The sequence below is a fragment of the Quercus robur genome, chromosome 3 (genome assembly GCF_932294415.1).
Source record: "Quercus robur chromosome 3, dhQueRobu3.1, whole genome shotgun sequence".
Classification (NCBI taxonomy): Eukaryota; Viridiplantae; Streptophyta; class Magnoliopsida; order Fagales; family Fagaceae; genus Quercus; species Quercus robur.
Genome location: NC_065536.1, coordinates 13,206,609 through 13,225,755, shown reverse-complemented (window position 1 = coordinate 13,225,755; position 19,147 = coordinate 13,206,609). Strand labels below are relative to the sequence as shown.

The 19,147-nt window shown below is 34.9% G+C and overlaps 2 protein-coding genes across 5 annotated transcripts; both read left to right on the top strand.

Moving 5' to 3' along the window:
* Positions 1-945: 945 nt before the first annotated feature.
* Positions 946-2,386, top strand: LOC126717140 (E3 ubiquitin-protein ligase ATL6). Its single transcript, XM_050418523.1, has one exon. It carries the CDS (start codon positions 1,000-1,002, stop codon positions 2,155-2,157), a length of 1,158 nt encoding a protein of 385 aa, XP_050274480.1. The 5' UTR covers positions 946-999; the 3' UTR covers positions 2,158-2,386.
* Positions 2,387-10,452: 8,066 nt separating this feature from the next.
* Positions 10,453-16,019, top strand: LOC126717139 (DNA excision repair protein ERCC-1). Of its 4 annotated transcripts, none has more exons than XM_050418518.1 (9): positions 10,453-10,786; positions 12,186-12,315; positions 13,634-13,737; positions 13,966-14,065; positions 14,206-14,282; positions 14,464-14,563; positions 14,705-14,776; positions 14,908-14,976; positions 15,150-16,019. In XM_050418518.1, exons 1-9 carry the CDS (start codon positions 10,491-10,493, stop codon positions 15,450-15,452), a joined length of 1,251 nt encoding a protein of 416 aa, XP_050274475.1. In that variant the 5' UTR covers positions 10,453-10,490; the 3' UTR covers positions 15,453-16,019. The 4 variants fall into 4 exon arrangements, with proteins under 4 accessions (XP_050274475.1, XP_050274477.1, XP_050274479.1 ...); XM_050418520.1 differs by having other exon boundaries at positions 14,908-14,996; positions 15,130-15,307; XM_050418522.1 differs by having other exon boundaries at positions 14,908-14,996; positions 15,150-15,298.
* The last annotated feature ends 3,128 nt before the right edge of the window (positions 16,020-19,147 follow it).

The following is a 19,147-nucleotide window of genomic DNA, read 5'->3' as shown; positions in this document are numbered from 1 at the left end:
TAAGAATAAGAGTCTAAATTTGGTAAGGACGGAATGTAAAACTCATGTTTTATACCATCTAATAAGAGATTGTCACTCCAACATTTTACTTAAAATTAAATACATCTTACCACACCTAATAACATCTCAATAAACTCCTAATATGATTGGATTTAAATATAGATATTAGAATTGATTAGGTGTAATTATACTTATTCTTAAATATGTAATAATATAATATGACATGTTGAGATTGAAGGGGTCAAACATGAGTTTTATACTACATCCTTACATAATTTAATCTTTAAGAATAAAAGTTCATGCTAGTAATGAGTTCATGTAAAAATAATTAATTTGATACTCATAACTTATCGCTTAAACAAGTTTTAGAACTGTGTACAGTAGTTGTTTCACTTGACTTTTTGATACACTAAATGCAAGTATACATTCTAATATACTTTCTTTTTCGATAATAACAATTAAATAATATTTTTTAAAACAAGTAATAAAATTATTAGTTTTTTATCATCAAATCAAGACACCAATCAATTTTTTTATAGACAAAAATTGAATCTCAAATCTTTTATATAACTGTTAAAGACTTTATCCATTCAACTAACTGCAATCCACAAATTATTACTATTTTAATATCAGCCATCTACATTATTACTAATAAACTAACAAAAAGTCAAAAATCAATGCATCGTACACCACCACCAACCCATTTAATGAGTTTTTTTTCACTAAAAATTCAGAGAGTCAATTTTCTTCGGAACCTTCGCTAAAAAACCAAACAAAACCTACCCACGTGTCGGTCATCCATGACCCAACACCAACGTCAGTCTCTCCGACCCAACTCGCTCGGGAAAAGCCAAAGAAATTTCCTCATTGGACCCCACACCCCTTCTCTTGACTCCCACGCTTCCTCTCGCTCTCTCTTTCATATATAAACCTTTCTCTCTCTCAGAAATTCTCACTCTCTCACACATTACATTTACTAAACTCAGAAACAAAAAAACAATGCTCTTCAGCTCCAATCCCAACCGTCCGATCTGGACTCTGATCGGATTTCTTTTTATATGTCCGGAGGTGATGATCAAATGGGCCGCGGCCCAGCCCGGCCCAGACTCTCAGTACCAGTACGCGAAGTTCAGCCCGTCGATGGCGATAATCGTGGTGGTGCTGATCGCCGCTCTTTTCTTCATGGGATTTTTCTCGATCTACGTCCGCCACTGCTCTCAGGCCTCGTCCAGCTCCAACAGCATCCGAATGAGAGGCCTCTCCCGACGCGCTGCCGCGGCGCGTGGGCTCGACGCGGCGGTCATCGAGACGTTCCCGACCTTGGTCTACTCCGCCGTGAAGGGGCTCAAGATCGGGAAGGGCGCGTTGGAGTGCGCGGTGTGCCTGAACGAGTTCGAGGACGACGAGAGGCTGCGCTTGATTCCGAAATGCGACCACGTGTTCCACCCCGAGTGCATCGACGCGTGGCTGGCTTCGCACACTACTTGCCCGGTTTGTCGGGCTAATCTCGTTCCGGAACCGGGCGAGTCGGTTCGCCGGGTCGCCGAGCTGGACCTGCCCGAGTTGGACCTCGAGGGGCAATACGACGACGGTTTGGAGTCTGTGCACAACAGAGAGGCGGAAGTTGAGGAAGTGGGAGATGGGGAGAGAGAGAAAGAAAAGGATGAAATGTTGGAGGTTTTAAATGTGAATCAAACTTTGAAGAGGAACCGTACACGTGGCGGTGGATCTCGATCCAACCGTGTGCGGAAGTTGTTATTCCCGCGGTCCCACTCGACCGGACACTCCCTGGTCCAACCGGGTGAGAACACGGACCGGTTCACTCTACGGCTTCCAGTTGAAGTGAGGAAGCAAGTAATGAACCGGCAGTTGAACCGGGCCACGAGCATGGTTTTGTTGCCGAGGGAAGGGAGTTCGAGGCTAGGGTATCGAAATGGTGGAGAGGAGAGTAGTCGGGGGAAGAGTTATAGGCGGCTCGAGAAATTGGACCCCATGGTTAAGTCGGACCGCTGGGTGTTTACCATGGCACCACCATTCTTAGTGAGGGCATCATCATTGAGGTCACCAAGAGTGGCAACAAATAGTGGTGAGGGAACTTCGGCCCAACCAGTTAGACCAGTGGGGTTTGTAAGTGACTCGGCTCGACCCCCGGTTTAAGGCCAATTTTGATTCTTCAACATAGATTTAGTATATTTTGTTTTATTTATTTATTTTTCTTTTATTTTTTGGGTATTTTTTTAATTTTATGTCATTACTTGGTCTCAATTTGTAAAATATATAAATGTACTATTTTTTTGTATGTAAGATGAACATAACAATCCTGACATTAAAAGTCAATTTGATCAAGCTGCTAGGATTCTGTCTATGTCAAACTTTGATTTTATAATACATTGGCAAAAATTGTGTCATAAAAAAAAGAAAAAAAGGAAAGATAGATAGATAAGGTAGATAGCTGTTTTGAGTTCTGCACTGGTTGGTGCTAAGCCTACCTAAGTTGTGGAAACAATTACAACTTGACTATGCTTTTTTTGGTTGCCAATGCATTATTTTTCTGGCCATGTACATTTTTGTCAACAAGTTATAATAACCACCATTGAGGACAACTTGTGCTTATGCTAGATGGGGCTGTCGGAAAAAAATGTTGTTATAACTTACTCTACTCATCCCGAGAAAAAAACAAAAAAAACATGTTGGAGTTCAATGTTGTTGATCTATAATAATAATAATTGAGGGAAGAGAAATTGCAATTGCCTCTTTTCTTTTTGACTGCTTCCTTAATTAAATGATGTGATTTAAAGTTTTTTGTTTGGCAGCTTATGGAAATTGCCAAATACGAAATGGTTACGGCAACATTAATGAATCTCATACACGAATCATTTATGTGCCTCTTGGTTTTTGTGAAAATTCCCCTAATGAGATACACTTTTTTTACTTCTTTATTCGTTTCATTGATTCTTTTTAATTAGGTAAACTCCTTTAGACTTGTAAATGGAATTTAGTTTAGACCGATAAGGACGTTGTTCTCATGCTATGGTGACGTTTTCCTTGCTTCAATGATGGGTCAATTGCCTTAATTGACCGCAAGGGCAACCATATGGGAATGCCATTTGTAAACGCTAAAATTGATTTTAACGTCGTTGCACCCTCTTGTTACTCAAACTTTGTGTAAAGCCCAATGGTTCTCTCTCTCGGTCTTCAACTTGGAACTAGAGTTATAAGTCATAACTAACGTTACCCAATTTGCAAGTTGGGAAGTACATATATGATACATCAGGCTTTTAAGTTTGATCAGCTTTAATTCCTTTTGCCTTTACAGTTTCTTTTCTCTTTAGCACTGGCTTGCACTTACGGCAATAAATCCCAGCCTCTTTCTTTGACTTCGGTGAAAAAGCAAGAATACAATATAAGTGCTATCTCCAACTCCAAAGCAAAGTTAGATCTTGAATTCTTTAGTCCTTGTCCGATTATTCATCAATTGCAACCAATGATTCTGTCAAATGAATGAAAGTTGAAACACACGACTTTGCGTGCCGTGTTTAAAATATTACACTCCCCGTCTTATTTTATTTGTCCTGTTTAAAAAATTAAACTTTATAAGATAACATAATTTATTATCTTGTTTATCTTTTAAAATTGTATAAGTTTTCAAATTCTTAAATAAATTTATCAAAAAATTGAATTATTAATAAAATAAGAATGTAATAGGAACATTCGACTGCAGGAGCTTGATCTCTCGTTTCCACCGGATTCTTTTCAAGCACTGCTACCGGGAAGCAAACCGGTGTGCAGATAGTTTAGCTAGGTTGAGTATTAGTCAAGAAGCTGATATTGCTTACTATGAAAGCCCGCCTGTGAGCACTCTTAAGGCTTATGAGGATGATTGTAAGGGTTTTTACCTGTCCAGGCTGTGTCCTGTTTCTCTTGTTCTTCCTTAGTTTTGTTTTAATGATATCGTCTATTACCAAAAAAAAAAAAAAAAAAAAAGAATGTAATAGGAACATTAGTAAATTAATGATTTTTATTTTTAGAAATAGGACAATATTTTGGGACATCTCAAAATAGAATAGAGGACAAACAAAGTGAGATGGAGGTAATAGTACAGTTAATGAGTGCTTTTAAGACATTTTTTAGTGAATTATTTTATAAAAATTTTGATATAACTTTTATGAGAAATAAAAAATGTTGTCAAAAAATCAATTCTTTTTTTTATAATTTTTTTTTAAAAATAATTTATTAACAAACGCTTTAGGACATTCGACTAATTTTTTTTCCCTTAAAATATTTTAAGCTCAACTGTCAATGATAGGTAGGTCGATGTTGATCACCGCCATATGTAAGGTGTGTTCCAACTGTCCAAGGCTATTGGAGATGGTGATTATGGTCCCAGGTCTTGGCTGTTATCAAATTTTAATGGGCGTAGCAGTATCTGAATAGGTTGTAACTATCAACCCTCTAAAATTCATTATCTTTTGTTGCAATCCTGCCCTAAAATAAAGAGACTTCTCACATCACGTGTTATGTTGTGTCCATTACAAACTCCACTTTCTTTGGATATATAAATTATTGTGTGCGTTTGTTATACATTAGCATTTTAGGCTGCATTGGCTACATAACTTAACTTACAATCCTATACTCATAAATTAAAAAAAAAAAAAAAAACCATCCAGTGTACAAACTACAAAACTTTCATTTTTATAGACTGAGAAAAGTTGTATCCAGTATACAATACTACAATCCTACACGATACCACTTGGGTGCAACACGCGTTTGTAAACATTGGCAGCTGTGACTTGGCCTATATTTGGACTCTTTTACAGAAATCTTTCTAAATCATTTTTCTTTTCTTTTTTTCATTTATTTTGTTGTTATGTAATTGTTTTTACATGTTAAGGGCCAGCAAACAAAATATTTTAACGTGGACAGAATAAAAACAATTAGTTTCCTGCATTGAAAGGGGCCAACAAACAAGTTGTTATAGTTAATTTTTTATGAAGATTCATGTCAAATTCATGGAAAGGGCCAAGGCCGGTCAATTTTGACTGTTTCCCTAATGATATAATAAGGTTTGAGTTTTTGGATAACATTTCATTTTCAGTGCTAATTGTTTGACATTTCTTGAAATCAACCTCTTGCTTAGTAATTTCCTCATGAGGAAAGGAGTCGCACAATGAAAAAAAAAATGGTTCATTATTTGTGGGTGTTTTTGAGTTTACCAGTGAAATGAAATAGCTTGGTCAGTTGCATTGCATGTGAACTTTGCGAGTGTTCGTGGAATCTAATACCATCTCTTTGTATTCCATCAACTTCAATGTTCCACGGTTCCACCACTTGCAGGAAATATATGTTAAATTAATTCATGGCCATTCTTTCAGACACACACCATAGTCTATGGATACTTAGCTTTGTATGTTAGGTTCTACAAAGGCTGGTTAGTCTTTTTTTTTTCTTTTTATAGTAAAAAGAGAGTTTTTGGCGTGAACTCGTTAACCACGCCACGTGACCCAATGAGTAATACCACGTGTAACACCGAGATTTTGATGTGGTTATCATCGCACATTTATTTAAGCGTCATTACTCCAATCACTCAACTTCTGCTAAGTATCATGTGAAACGAGAATTCATGGTGTTAAGCTAGTCAAACTTTTCAAGCCTATATATACCTAGACTCACTCCAACTCCAAGTGGCTCATAAAAAATGTTAGGACTTAGTTTAGGTCCAATGCATCTAATGCACTAGATCCAGTCAGATGGTGACACGTGTCTAAAAATGGACACATATCATCATCTCAACAAGTCCAGTACTACTGGACATTGAACATAAATTTGACCCAAAATGCTGATGCTGCACTTTTACCTACTCATTTAATGTCATTATGGTTGAGATGGCTGCTAAAGTAGTCTATGACTTGCAATGCTACATGCTCGTGATCCCAGATTCTCAGCACCCTAGATAAAGTCTGCCAAAAAACCAAATAAAGTCACTCCTTCTTTTACTTCAAGTTCCCCCAACTTCTCACATGTTCTAAATCCTTGAAATTGTTTATCTTATCTGAAAAAAATTGATTGAGATGTCTAAAGATTAATCACTTTTTGGTTAAGTTCATACAAGCAACACAAAAATGCATTTCACTATGATGTTTCACATGTTTAATGTGTTTTTTTTTTTTTTTTTGAGAATCACATGTTCAATGTTTTACTACAACAAAAGCAGGCTATGGTGACGAAATCTAGTGAAAGTAAACAATTTCGTCTCCAAATAATAACATTTAGTGAGGAAAAGAAGAATTTGTCATCAAATATTATAAAAATTTTAAAATTGGTGACGAAATCAATATTTCGTCAGCAAAGATGTACCAATTGGTGACGAAATATTTATTTCGTCACTATAGGTCATAAAAAAAGGCAAACCTAGGGTGACAAAATATTCATGTCACCAAAGACTTACTAGAGGTGACAAAATTCTAAATTCGTCACCCAATATTAGGATGTAGGTGTAAATTTTCGTCACCTATTGTTTAACCAAAGACTAACCGAAGGTGACGAAATTCCAAATTCATCATCCAATATTAAGATGGAGGTATTTTTGGTGACGAAATAAGTGTTCATCACCTATTGTTTACAAATAATTAAGGATGACCATGGGTAGGGTATACCCATATATACCTGACCCAATTAATTTATCCATGGATATCTGATTACCTTACCCAATTGTTATCCAGTCTGTTTATCCATAGATATCCATACCCTACCCAAAGCCGATTTTTATAAAATCACCAAATATGCTAAAAAACTACTAAAATGACCAATATATCCTCAAAATCTCTAAAATAAGCAAAATACCCATGAAACCTTTAAAATACCCATGAGATTGGTGGCAAAAAGATATTTTTTGTGGGACTACTTGAACTCAAATAATTTTCTATAAAGTTTGGAAGCTAAGACAATTTTTTAGTAAACAAAATATGACATTCAGTTTCCCCTACAAAAGGTAAGTGAGAATTAGAATTTAATCTTTGCTGTTGATGAGGGGAAAATAAGGAAACTCAAAATTTTTTTTTTTTCAATCACCATAATTGAAAAATAAATTGATTGTGACTGGGACATTATAGCCAACCTAAACCAAAACATGACCAACCTATAGGCAATAGCATGCAAACCGAACTTCTGTTCTGTTCTGGAAGAACTTCTGGCCCAGGCCTATTCTAAATTTTGACACATCCAAAACCTTAATCTAGTCCAAGGTGAAGGCCTGGCAATAAAACTATACATTATTGAAATATAAATGCTTAGAAGGTTTTGTTTTTTAATATTAAAAAAAAAAAAAAAACCAAAAAGATAAAGAGTTTTTATTCAAAAAATATCATTTTCAACAATTGAATGGAAAAAGGAGAGACATTCTTCCAACAAGATTAACACCTCTTCATCCTCTTTAGCAGCTCAGCCAAATGAGCAACACGATTACATAAGTTGTAACATGGATTTTATTTTGGTGATGATTTGTGGTTAAAAGTTAAAACTTCAATTTGGATGCGTTGCCCATGAGATGTTTTTGGAAATATATGGAATTTGTTTTACCTATTCAGCTCTTAAAAATTATACGTTTTCAAATAAAATAATTTTTGGTTAGCAACAATTTTTTTGCCTTTCATTTTATTTTATTTTATTTTTTGAGGGAATTGTCTTTTATTTTCTCAAAATGGGTTTTGAGACTTTGAGTTATATCATGTCAAATATAATTTTTATTCTAAAAATAGCAAGAAACAAATGTTTTCCCAATCTTGGAAAAAAATTTAGTGTTCTAGAACAGTTTTAAAAAAATTGCTACCAAACACACCCTTATTAAATCTAAGATTTTTCAACCTGCAGAAAAAGTTTAGAAATTTCCAAAAGTGATGAAAGAAGTACAGCTTAAAAAAAAAAAAAAAAATTCATTTACACAAAGAACTTTTTTTTATTAGACAATAAGAAAAGAGTTTATACCAAATATATTACATTATTGGGTTGTTTAACAAAAGAGGGTCATTCTCTACTGTTACCCCAACCCATAATATCTAGCAACATAATTAGCTGTACAAAAGAGGGACAGTGAGTATGTTCTCTTATTTTATCTACTTGATTTCTGCCACTTTTTGCCAAAACTTATGCTCAACTGTTTCTCTCATAATATAGTATTATACGTATTGTAGTTAAACCGTCCATTGCCTCTCTAAAAGCCTCCCACAATCACAATGCAAAACAGGAACAAACGTACCGGGAAATCACTACACCAAAATAATTAAGTATATTACATCAAGGGTTAATATAACAAAATTAGTATAACAGTATTAGACATAATATCACATTTACAAATTAAAAGTCGTTGCAATAATAGCTTAAAAGTTAAAAATGGTAAATTATTACTTTATTAATAATTAGTAACAATAACTTATAATTTTTAGTTACAATAGTGGCATGAATACTAAATTGCATTAAGAATATTTTTTTGCAATGACATAAATTAAAGAAATCGTTATAATAACTTGATACCAATTATTTAAGCTTATTACACACATACACACACACATAAATACATTTGCTGTAATAAGTTGTCACTTAGGCTGCGTTTGAATCGACTTCAAAGTGATTCCGGAAATGATTTTCCGGAAAATGCATGCGTTTGGCTGTCACGGAAAACATTATTTTCCGGAAAATGATTTCCGGTTAACCACAAATTTCCCCTTTGACCACGGAAATCCATTTCTGCCTTCATTTTCACTTCAATTCACTTCCGGAAAAGAGAGAGAGAGAGAGAGAGAGAGAGAGAGAGAGAGAAGAGAGAGCCCAGATCAGAGAGAGAGAGGGACGATCGCGCCGACGAGCGGCGCGGTGCACGATCGCGATCGTCGATCGAGCGGCGCGATCGACGAGTGCGCTCGTCTCTCGTCGATCGACGAGAGACGAGCGCGTTCGTCCGAGCGATCGACGAGAGATGAGCGCGTTCGTCCGACGAGCGCGCTCGTCGGACGCTCGTCAGACGAGCGTTTTGCCGGATTTGATGCATTTTCTGGTAAAATGATGAAATGAACCAAACACCAAAATTAATTTTCCGTAAAATGAATTTTGTGACAGCCAAACACATGAAAACGTTTTCCTTTCCGGAAAATAGCATTTCCGGAAAATAAAATATTTTCCAGAAATGATTTTACGCGAACCAAACACAGCCTTAGAAATTTCTATTGTAATAGATTGCAAAATAATTAGTATTAAGTTATTACAATGATTTCTTCAATTAAAGTTATAGCAAAAAAAAATTTCTTAATACAATTTTGTATTAAAACCTTTATTTCAACAGAAAATTATAAGTTATTGCAACTAATTATTATTAATGTAATAATTTACCACTTTTAAGTTACTATTGCAACAGATTTTAATTCGTAGATTGATATCATGTCTAATACCACTATACTAATTTTGTTGTATTAACATTTGATGTAATAGACTTATTTTGGTGTAATGAAAAGAAAAAGAGTGAGAGGTTGGCAAATAATTATTTGTGTAACACGTTAAAACTTTATGTCACCAAAAATGTTAAGTGAGTCAATATTTGCAACATAAGAAATTATTTATTTTTGATAATCTGATGAGTATGATATAATTTGAAGGTTGAAACTATATTGTCTACTTCATAATAATAATTCTTTTTTATTAGGTTAAAACACCAACTAATTTTTGGTGTAAATAGAATTTGAACCTATGTATTTCTATTGTAACAACGGTGCTTTGTGGAAAGATGTAGTAAAAATAAAACTTTAAAAAAAAAACTTTATAAATAGACATTTATTAAGTCAAACACTTTCAACTTGAAAAGTTTAGAATAGGAGCATGCATCTAACTCACCAACCCAACGAAACCGACCCAATTCAACCCAAATTGACACCTTGAGTTGGTTTTTATAGGTTGGTGAGTCGGGTTGGGTTGCAATTCTATTTTGAGTTTCATATTGGGTCGAATTCAGGTTGATAGTTCTTTTAACCCATCTAACCTAACCTGACCCACTATACGCATATAAATTTATTTTATAACTCTTGTTTTCATATTTTATTTTGATTCATTCCAGTATTATGAGAATTAGTTTTGATAAATTCAAAATTTTGGAATATAAATATTTAGGTATATTATAAATTGTAATAATATATTATTAAGAAAAGCTTAAATAGTCAGTCTAAATTTCTTTACAAGAGATGAAACAATGCAACACAATACACCGGATTGAGAGTTTCTAAACCCGACCTTAGCAGGTTAGGTTGGAAAAACCCTGTGACTCGACCCAACCCAATTTTACAAAGTGCTGCAACAGATGAAGTGGGTACTATACAATCCAAACGTAATGGGTTGGATTTCTGTGAGAATTGAAATCATTCCCATCGAAAGGCCCAGCCCAAGTCTGATAAACACTACCACTCGTTGTGTCTCTCTGCAACAGTCTGAGAAACAGAAAAGAAAAAAAAAAAATGGAGAATGAGGAAGAGGAAGGTCAACAAAACTCACAGCAAAACCAGCACAAGAGGAACAAGAGCTCCTCTTCCTCAACAGTGATAAAGATACCATCTTACCAGGAAGTTATTGAGAGCTCACAGTCAAAGTCAACCCCACCTTCTCTCTTCAACCCTTCCAAGTCCTTCTCTCAAGCCTTCTCTTTCATCAAATCCTCTGAGTTCTACACCCCACCACCACAACCACCACCACCCTCCTCCAATAACACTTCCTCTTCACAGTCCTCACAGGCCTTGAATGGCACTGTTTCCAGGTACCCATTTGGCCCTTTTCAATTCTAAATTCATTGGTGGTGTTGTTTCTGTTTGTTTTGGTTCAAAGTTGGGTTTTTTAGGAGATTTTATGGTGGTATATTTTATTCTCGAGTTACCCATTTGCCTGTTTATTCAAAACTGTTATCTTTTTTGTTTGTCTATAAGAGTACTTTGTTGTTTTTTGTTTGGGGAAATTGGGTTATTGTTTTTTCTGGAGAAAGTTTGGTTTCTGGGAGATTTCTATGGTTCTAGAATTTAGAATTGAGGTACCCATTTGGGTTATATTGGAGGAAAGTTAGTTTCTGGGAAAATGTTGGGTTATTGTTTGGTTTGGTGGAAAGTGACTATGGGGAGGTTTTGTGATCGTTTTCTTGGTTTTGGTGGATTTGAGAATGGAGGGAAAGGAAATCTGGTGGCTTGAGGATTCTATTGGAGTAAAACTTAGTTACTGTTCCTTGGCTTCATTAAGTTAGATTCTCCAGTTAATTTAAACTCAGCTGTATTGAATTTAATTGTCATTGGAAAAGATAACAATGTTTGTGATTTATTTTTCAATGCAACCATACATTTGAATTTAACCAGGGAACCTAATGTACAGCTCAACACCTAAGGAATTGTAACTAAGTTTTGCGGCAAAACTTTTGCCTATTCTCTTGGCTTTTGTTTGTAAGAGAGGAAAGTTTGAGTAAATTATGCAATATGCAATTTGGTCAATGTGTTTGTGGTGAAAAGAGCTTTTTTTTATATTTTTTACTCAGGTACCAAATAGTTGAGTAAATTATGAGTGGTCTTTTGTGCTGGGTCTCACAAATAGTGACTCTCTTCATTCTTTTATAGATTTGATTTATATGTAGATAGTTCTCCATTTGTAATTCTTTAGGCTACTTCATGACTATTTTCACAAGTTAGTTTTGTTTCAATAAAATTATTCTTACCTATAAAAAAAAAGTTTAAGGACCAAAAAAAAGAAAAGAAACTTTATTTCATTGCGTGCGTTATTCTCAGAGAGCAAAGGTAGAATTAGGGTTTTGTCTTGACTCTTGAGGAATGTTAGGTTCTGTTTATAATGTTTTTGTTGGTTTGTACCTGAGGGAACAAAGAACTTTAGATGATGAAGCTAAGACAACCATTTAGCATTGAATCTTTTAGGTGCCTTCTTGTTGGCATTAGCAGGTTAAAATTTTTAATTCTGACACTCGATAAGAACCTAAAACTAGAACACTCATAAGTTTTTTTTTTTTCCTCTATTTGTTGTTGTTCTCAGCTTCAAAGTGGTTGATCTTGGGGTGAAGAAGTTTGTTTCTATGCTTTTGTTTGATTTTTAGATGCTTTCTGTGGTTTGTTGTTTCTGTGGGGCTTGAAATTGAGATGTTATATGTGGTCTGTTGTTTGTTTTAGACAAATTGGTCAATCTCATCCACCATCTTCTACGTCACCGGCTTCTTCTGCTGCTCCTGCTACTTCATCACCATTGTCAACTTCACTTGCCACACAGAGTCGCAATGCAATTCTTGTAAGCCACAGACAGGTGGGCTATTTGGGGCATTCTTTGTTTTTAAGCATTTGATATGCATCATAGCTGCTGGGCCTGTTGTAGATGATGTTGTCACTACAGCAACTGTTCATTAACTTGAACTTCAGGCATTTGGTGGTAATGGTAGATGTATTGTAAGGTTCCTGTTGGAAGTGATGGATTTGTTCGCAAGACAATACAATAATACATGCACCTTTATAATTACTTTCCCAGAATTTTTGGATGCCACATCTCATTTGTTGATATAATATTGATCTCAGCATTTGTTCCTTATTATGATAGAAGTATGTGTTAATAGTGCAAAATGGTAAGAAGAAAAATTTGGTATGACTGTATTGATCAATATTAGTTACTATAAATCATAAGGGTAAAACTAGGCACAGTTCCATAGGTGCAATATATTAGGTTCTCCAATTAAATTCAAACAAATAGCTGCATTGTATTTAATTGTCCTTGAAAAAATGACACTTTTTGTGTTTCATTGGTCAATGCAACCATGTGTTTGAATTTTATGGGGAAACCTAATGTATTTCCCCTAAGGAATTGTTCATAAATTTTGCCCAAACTATGAATTATATCTCATATCACTCTGCTACATAGTTACTCATTTAGGAAAAAACTATTCTCTTATTTTTTACATATAAAAGTAGATTTTCCCTAAAGTGGGTTGGAGAAAATAACTTCTATCAACAGCTGGATCTTGAAGTTCTATTCTATTTTTGTACCCTCAGCATAATAAGAGTAGAAAAACGGTCGGAAAATCAATTAACCAAGGGTGGAATGAAAATTTATTGATCAAAGCTGTTTAACTTTTTGTAGTTGCATAAGTTATGTCGTAGTTCAGTAGGAAGTGGGACAAACTTAGAAGGAGAGGGAAAGGCAGCAGTGATACTATCGTACATTAAACAATTTGGAATATTTGTGATGTAATTACTGTGATACCTTAGATTCATTGAATATCGAATTGAATTAGTTGAGAGTGTTTTGTGAGGGTATGTGTTGAGTCCCAAGTTGGGTATATACTAGCTCAATTTGGGCTTTAACTACAAAGAACCTCAATTGTGACTAGACTAGTGGCCAGCACTTTTCCTTAGTTCGTTACATTTACTCTCTTCAATACTGTGAAATCTATCTTATTTTCCTTAAAAGCTTGAGGGTAAGTGTTGGAAAATCTAAATTTTTATAACATCTTCTTACTGAACTTTTTGGTCCAAAAAAATGTTTGTTCTCAGCAGAACTGTTTAGTACCAATTACAGAGTTGTCTGTTATTTTTACTTAGCCTGAATGTGAAAGTCCTCTCTCCTTTTTCAGAAGGGAAACCCCTTGCTCAAACATATCAGGAATGTGAGGTGGGCTTTTGCAGATATTGTTTGTGACTACTTACTTGGTCAAAGCTCATGTGCTCTCTATCTGAGGTTTGAACACTTGCACCTATATATATCATTTTCTATGTTTGTAAGGTGATAACTTGGTGCTTTATTGAGGGACTTCTTCTGTTAGAACCGTAGTTCACAAAAATATTCGGCATGGCTTTGATATATAGAGTGGCCTAGCTTGTCATTTCTATTTAATCATTTTATTATATGAATTTTAAAAATCCATCCTTTTGCATCAATGGGTATTAAGTTTACTAATTGATGCAGTCTTCGGTATCATCTGCTGCACCCAGACTACCTATATTACCGAATCAGAGAACTGCAAAAGAATTTCAAGCTTCGTGTTGTTTTATGTCATGTCGATGTGGTAAGCCACCCTGCTTTCTTGTCTGTAATATAATTTTTTCTTATCCAAGTTTTTTAATGATCCATGTGGACATATAAATTAGAAGTTTTGTTGTTAATATAAATGGACAAGTTTACATTTTTCCTTTCCATTGGTTTCAGGAAGATGTAGCTAAGCCTTTACTTGAAGTTACTAAAACAGCTCTGCTTCATGACTGTACCCTATTATGTGCTTGGAGGTAATTTCCTCTTTAAATACAGATGACAACCATATGTAATATGCTAAAGACATCCATTCAAGTGTATTGGAGCCTGGTTCTGTTATTACCAGTAACAAAATCATCTTTTTCAGATTTTCTATGGCTCTAACCTAAGTATGATTCCTTGACTACATATCCTTTTGGCTACTTTCTGTTATAGCTTGGAGGAATGTGGTCGCTACTTGGAGACTATAAAAGTATATGAAAACAAGCCTGCAGACATTATTCAAGGCCAAATGGATACAGACTATCTATCACGGGTATTATATTTTGGTTCTCATTGGTTTAGAATCAATTTATTTTTTTATATTAATTTGCTTAAATTTGAAATATCTAGGGTGCATTTGTTCAGTTTAGCTCTATGAGTTAATTGAACTGAACCTATTTCTTTTTAAATGTAGCTAACTCATGCTCTTACAACGGTTCGACATGTTAACAAGACTGATGTAGTCACCCTTGGTACTACATTTGGGGTATGACACTGCTTTGCACCTGGATCTTTCCATTAGGAGTTTTCTTTCTTTCTTTCTTTCTTCTTCTTCTTATTTTTTTGGTTACTATTTTTGGTGTAAATATTGATATGCCAATTGTCATGTTAATGCAGTCCCTTTCTCATATCATGGATGCATCAATGGAAGATCTAGCTCGATGCCCTGGAATTGGAGAGCGCAAGGTACTTTTCCATTGTTTAAAGTGAGTCAAGTCATACTATAATAGGTTCTTGTTTCTTGTGTGATGTTATTCGGTTGATTGCATATATAAGCTAGAGGCATTTTTAAAATTTTGAATACCTTTAAGTAAAGGAATTGATGGTGTGAAACAAAAGGAATCTACTCTGTTCATCAGGTAAAACGCTTGTATGACACTTTTCATGAGCCATTCAAGCGTGTTGTTGCCAGCCGCCCTGCAGTTCCTGAAACTCCTGTCCAGAACAATACTGAACCTGTCTCAGTGAGTGAAGAGAAAGGAAAGGAGAAGGCCACAGAAGATGCAAGCAACAAGAAGAATGAGCCTGAATTGACAGTTAAATCTGCCCTGTCTGCTGCTTTTGCCAAGTATGCTGATAAAGTTGGTCAAAAGAATGCAAAGATGGCAGGGGAGAAGAAAGGAGAAACAAGGGCTAGTGTCGAATCAGAAGCTGAAAAATAAGAACTCCTTTCCAGATCTCAAGGTAACCACAAGCAGGAGGGCTGGGTATAGGGGAAATAATTGATATTTTCCCTTATTATGGCGCACTGGGAAGAAAACTGATTGTGGCAGAGCTGCAGTTGCATTAGTGAGGCACACTTACTCTAATGCTCTCCTATACGAGGCAGTACAAAAGATCGGAATCACCAAATTTTGTTCGACCGGTGGTCAACATAAGATATAAAATCTGAAAGTCATTATGTATTGGTATGTATATAGACATACCTTGAAGCAAATTTCTGTAGTGCTAACTATCATCTTCTGCAATGAAAATGGGCAGTCTTTTCAAAGGTTGCCAAAAAAGAAAGAGCACTATAATGCCCTTGAGTGGCTCATAAGAAATTTGTTATATTGAATTCTATTTGTATGATGAACTATGTGGTATGATTTATCGAAGCTTGACAAACTCCCAGAAATAATGTTTCATTCTTGATGAACTTGTAAAGTAGGTTCGCTACATTGCTTCAGAATCTGATGTACATTGAACTAGATTGGAGTTAAATCACTATGCCTGCAGTCTTTATCTTATTATTGGGCATGCAAGTGTGGAGTTTGACGCCTCACAGCATAAAATGCCAATGTGGGATCCCTTTTATTGATGCTTGCAGGGTTACCATGTTTGCATTATTCTCGATGCATGCAGTGTTAGTTTGTTAAAATTGGTTAACAGGTCTGGGAAAAACTGAGGATCCCATCAAAGTCATGATGATTGTAAGTTGATATAACTAGATGGTGAGAGATGATGAAATTTTGCAGGAGACAAATCCCGGTCAGGAAGTGGCCCCGATATTAAGAATAAGAGAATATAGATAAGGAATAGAAGGAAGCTGTAATCAGATATTACAGTCTGAGACTGGCCAAGGCATTTTAGTCTATTTATGCATAGTGAGATCAATGATGAGGACTGTGAAGCACATGAGACATGCAGTGATAAACATTTTATCATCAAGCTTTTGTTAAAAAGTTTATAATAAAAGGAAACAGATTTATTAGAGAATCTAAAAGTTTGGTGCCTCCTTTGGAAGAAATTGAGTTCAGAATAAAGTGAGATGGATGGTTTTAGATGGAACAGAGATTAGAATTCCTTATTGGTAACTCCAACCACTTAAGGTTGGTTACTTGGTTGCATAATTTTAATTATTGTCTCGATTTTTTATACTTTGAACATAGGCGTGCCGTGTGTGTAAAAACCGTGTGTGTAAAAATGGACGTGTATCTATCTAGCGTTTCAATGCGCAAAGACACCTAGGACAAGCCAAATCCCTCTTCATCAACTTATACCAATGGAGTTTATGCTTTCTTAGTCCATGTCCATCAATGCCATACTGAATTAGTGTTAATGGGGTAAATAATGAGAATCTTAGTAATTGGAAATGAGGAAAAGAGTGGAGAAATAAATAAACAAACAAAAGTTTATACTAGTTTATTTGAGCTAGTCACATCTATAGTTATATACCACTCTAAGTTTCTAACGGTCCCCAGCAACAGTGACGCATAATTTCAAGGACTTCGCCTGTTACAGAATCTATCTCATGTTTGTGATGCATAATTCTTAGGTTTAAAATAGTAATAGCGACAGTGAAAATTAAGCAATAGGTATAAATTAAGGTTTCAAATTAATGTTGAAAATATTTCAGATTGAAATTTTTAAGTATCTTTACTTGCAATTTTTGTCCAATTCTTGTACAATACATTATCTCGACTCCTTTTTACTAGTTCAATATTTCAAGCAGCTGAAAGATTTTTGAATATTTGGGATATGTTCACCTGAAAGTACAAGTTCAATATATGTGCAATGTAACTTTTGCATGTCACTTCAGCACTACACCTTAGCTTGCCTTGAATCATCAAGTGCATGTAAATCTAGACCATCTAGCATTTGGCACTCTTTTAACCCCAAAGGTTAATAGGTGGTGCGGACACCACATTATAGCACATTCGTGGAGATTATCAATATCATTTATGTTATCTTTATCTTTATTTGGGTTTATTATTAGAATTTGATTAGTATTTGAGATTGTTTAGGAATCATATTAAGAGTTTATCTTTATCATTGTGATTCCTGGAAGTTGTATATAAAACTCCAGTTGGTTTATTTTGGATTCAGATGATTATTAATACTAGTTGGAAACCCGTGCGATACATGAGAAATTTTTACCTAAAAGTATGTTGGTTTTGAGTTTTGCATAGAAAGTATAATCAAATTATATTAGTTTCAAACTGAAACAATAAATAGGACATTAAGACTTTAAAAAAAATTGGTGTGCATCTAACTAAAACTTTCTGTAGTCCTCTCTAGTTTCTACCATATAGGATACCAAAAATATTTTTGCACCATAGATTATATGCTAAATATTTGTGGCTAGGATCCTATAAATTGTTTAGATTTTCTGAATGGACAAATGCTATTAGAATCTATGACCTCAGTATCTCAATTGTTTGTCAATATCTGAACTTATGATCATCTTTATACTCATAATGGACTTACCACTTTCAGGCATTTGTGTAAAAAAAAAAAAAAATCTGCAATTTGAATGCATCACAAACAATTTGGTCCAATTTGCTGTGACTTTCTTAATCGGCTATAGGAGCATATCAAAAGTTATATTAACAAATTGGTCTTCATACCTAGTACCATAGCACCATAGACAACTCGAAATTTAATACGAATTGAATGCAATATGACTATTGGTGCCTAACTGCCTATGCCATATCGCATACCATTTGACAATTTTTGTTACACATCAAGAGAAGCACTCATTATCTTAGAAGACAATCATTCCAATGTGCAGCCCAAAGGTAAGATTGAATATTAACTTCAATTTGGAGAATCCTAATATACCACTCAAAATGTGTGTGTGTGAGAGAGAGAGAGAGAGAGAGAGGTTTTGGAAGAGAAAGAGAAGATAGAGTGATGGGACAGTTGAGGTTAGACTGCACGTTTCTTTCCTTTTTTATTTTTTATTTTTTATAGTGATTGTAATCTTCCTTGATTGTACATCTCCATTAGTTTACTTATAAGGGCTAAATTAGGACTTGAAAAGTGAGTAAGAATGTTGGTTTGGTAGATGGGATCACTGAATTAACACTACAAAACTATTGTTTGCAAATAAGTTGAAGAGTGTGTGTAGTCCGAAAGGAAGCTTGTATGTAGGAAGAGAGCTTCTAAGTGAGTTACGTTTTTGGTTTTCAAGTTTCATCTACATGTGGGGGAGGATAAAGAGAGTTTGTTAGTGGGTTAGAGTTTTGGCTTTCATTTACACGTGGGAAATGATCATGCTTGGGTCATAATATGTAAGGGAATGAGTGGGTTTGGGTTTTTCATAAGATTTGATTTGATTTAGTCTAATCTCTAATAACAACCCATCTTTTAGATTACAGTAAAAAGAATTTAACCTAATCTTTTTGGTAACAGTGAAAAAAATGTTAATGAGAAGAGGTTAAAGAGGCTAAATGCAAAATTAAAGTGTCGCTTGATAAGACTTCATGCTTTCTCACATGAGGTCTCTGCTTTAATATTAGATATATATTGATATTGATTATTCAGTGTTTATTCATGCAACATTTGCATTACGTTGATGGTGAATCCAAACAACCTTACGTGGTGAAGCCTAAGGTTTACGGTGGGATTAATCTAGGTAGTTAATCTAGGTGGG

Coding starts and splice junctions, on each gene's coding strand:
- LOC126717140 (XM_050418523.1), top strand. CDS start 1,000: ATGCTCTTCAGCTCCAATCCCAACCGTCCGATCTGGACTCTGATCGGA.
- LOC126717139 (XM_050418518.1), top strand. CDS start 10,491: ATGGAGAATGAGGAAGAGGAAGGTCAACAAAACTCACAGCAAAACCAG. Junction 10,787..12,185: donor TTGAATGGCACTGTTTCCAG/GTACCCATTTGG, acceptor TGTTTGTTTTAG/ACAAATTGGTCAATCTCATC. Junction 13,738..13,965: donor TCATGTGCTCTCTATCTGAG/GTTTGAACACTT, acceptor TAATTGATGCAG/TCTTCGGTATCATCTGCTGC.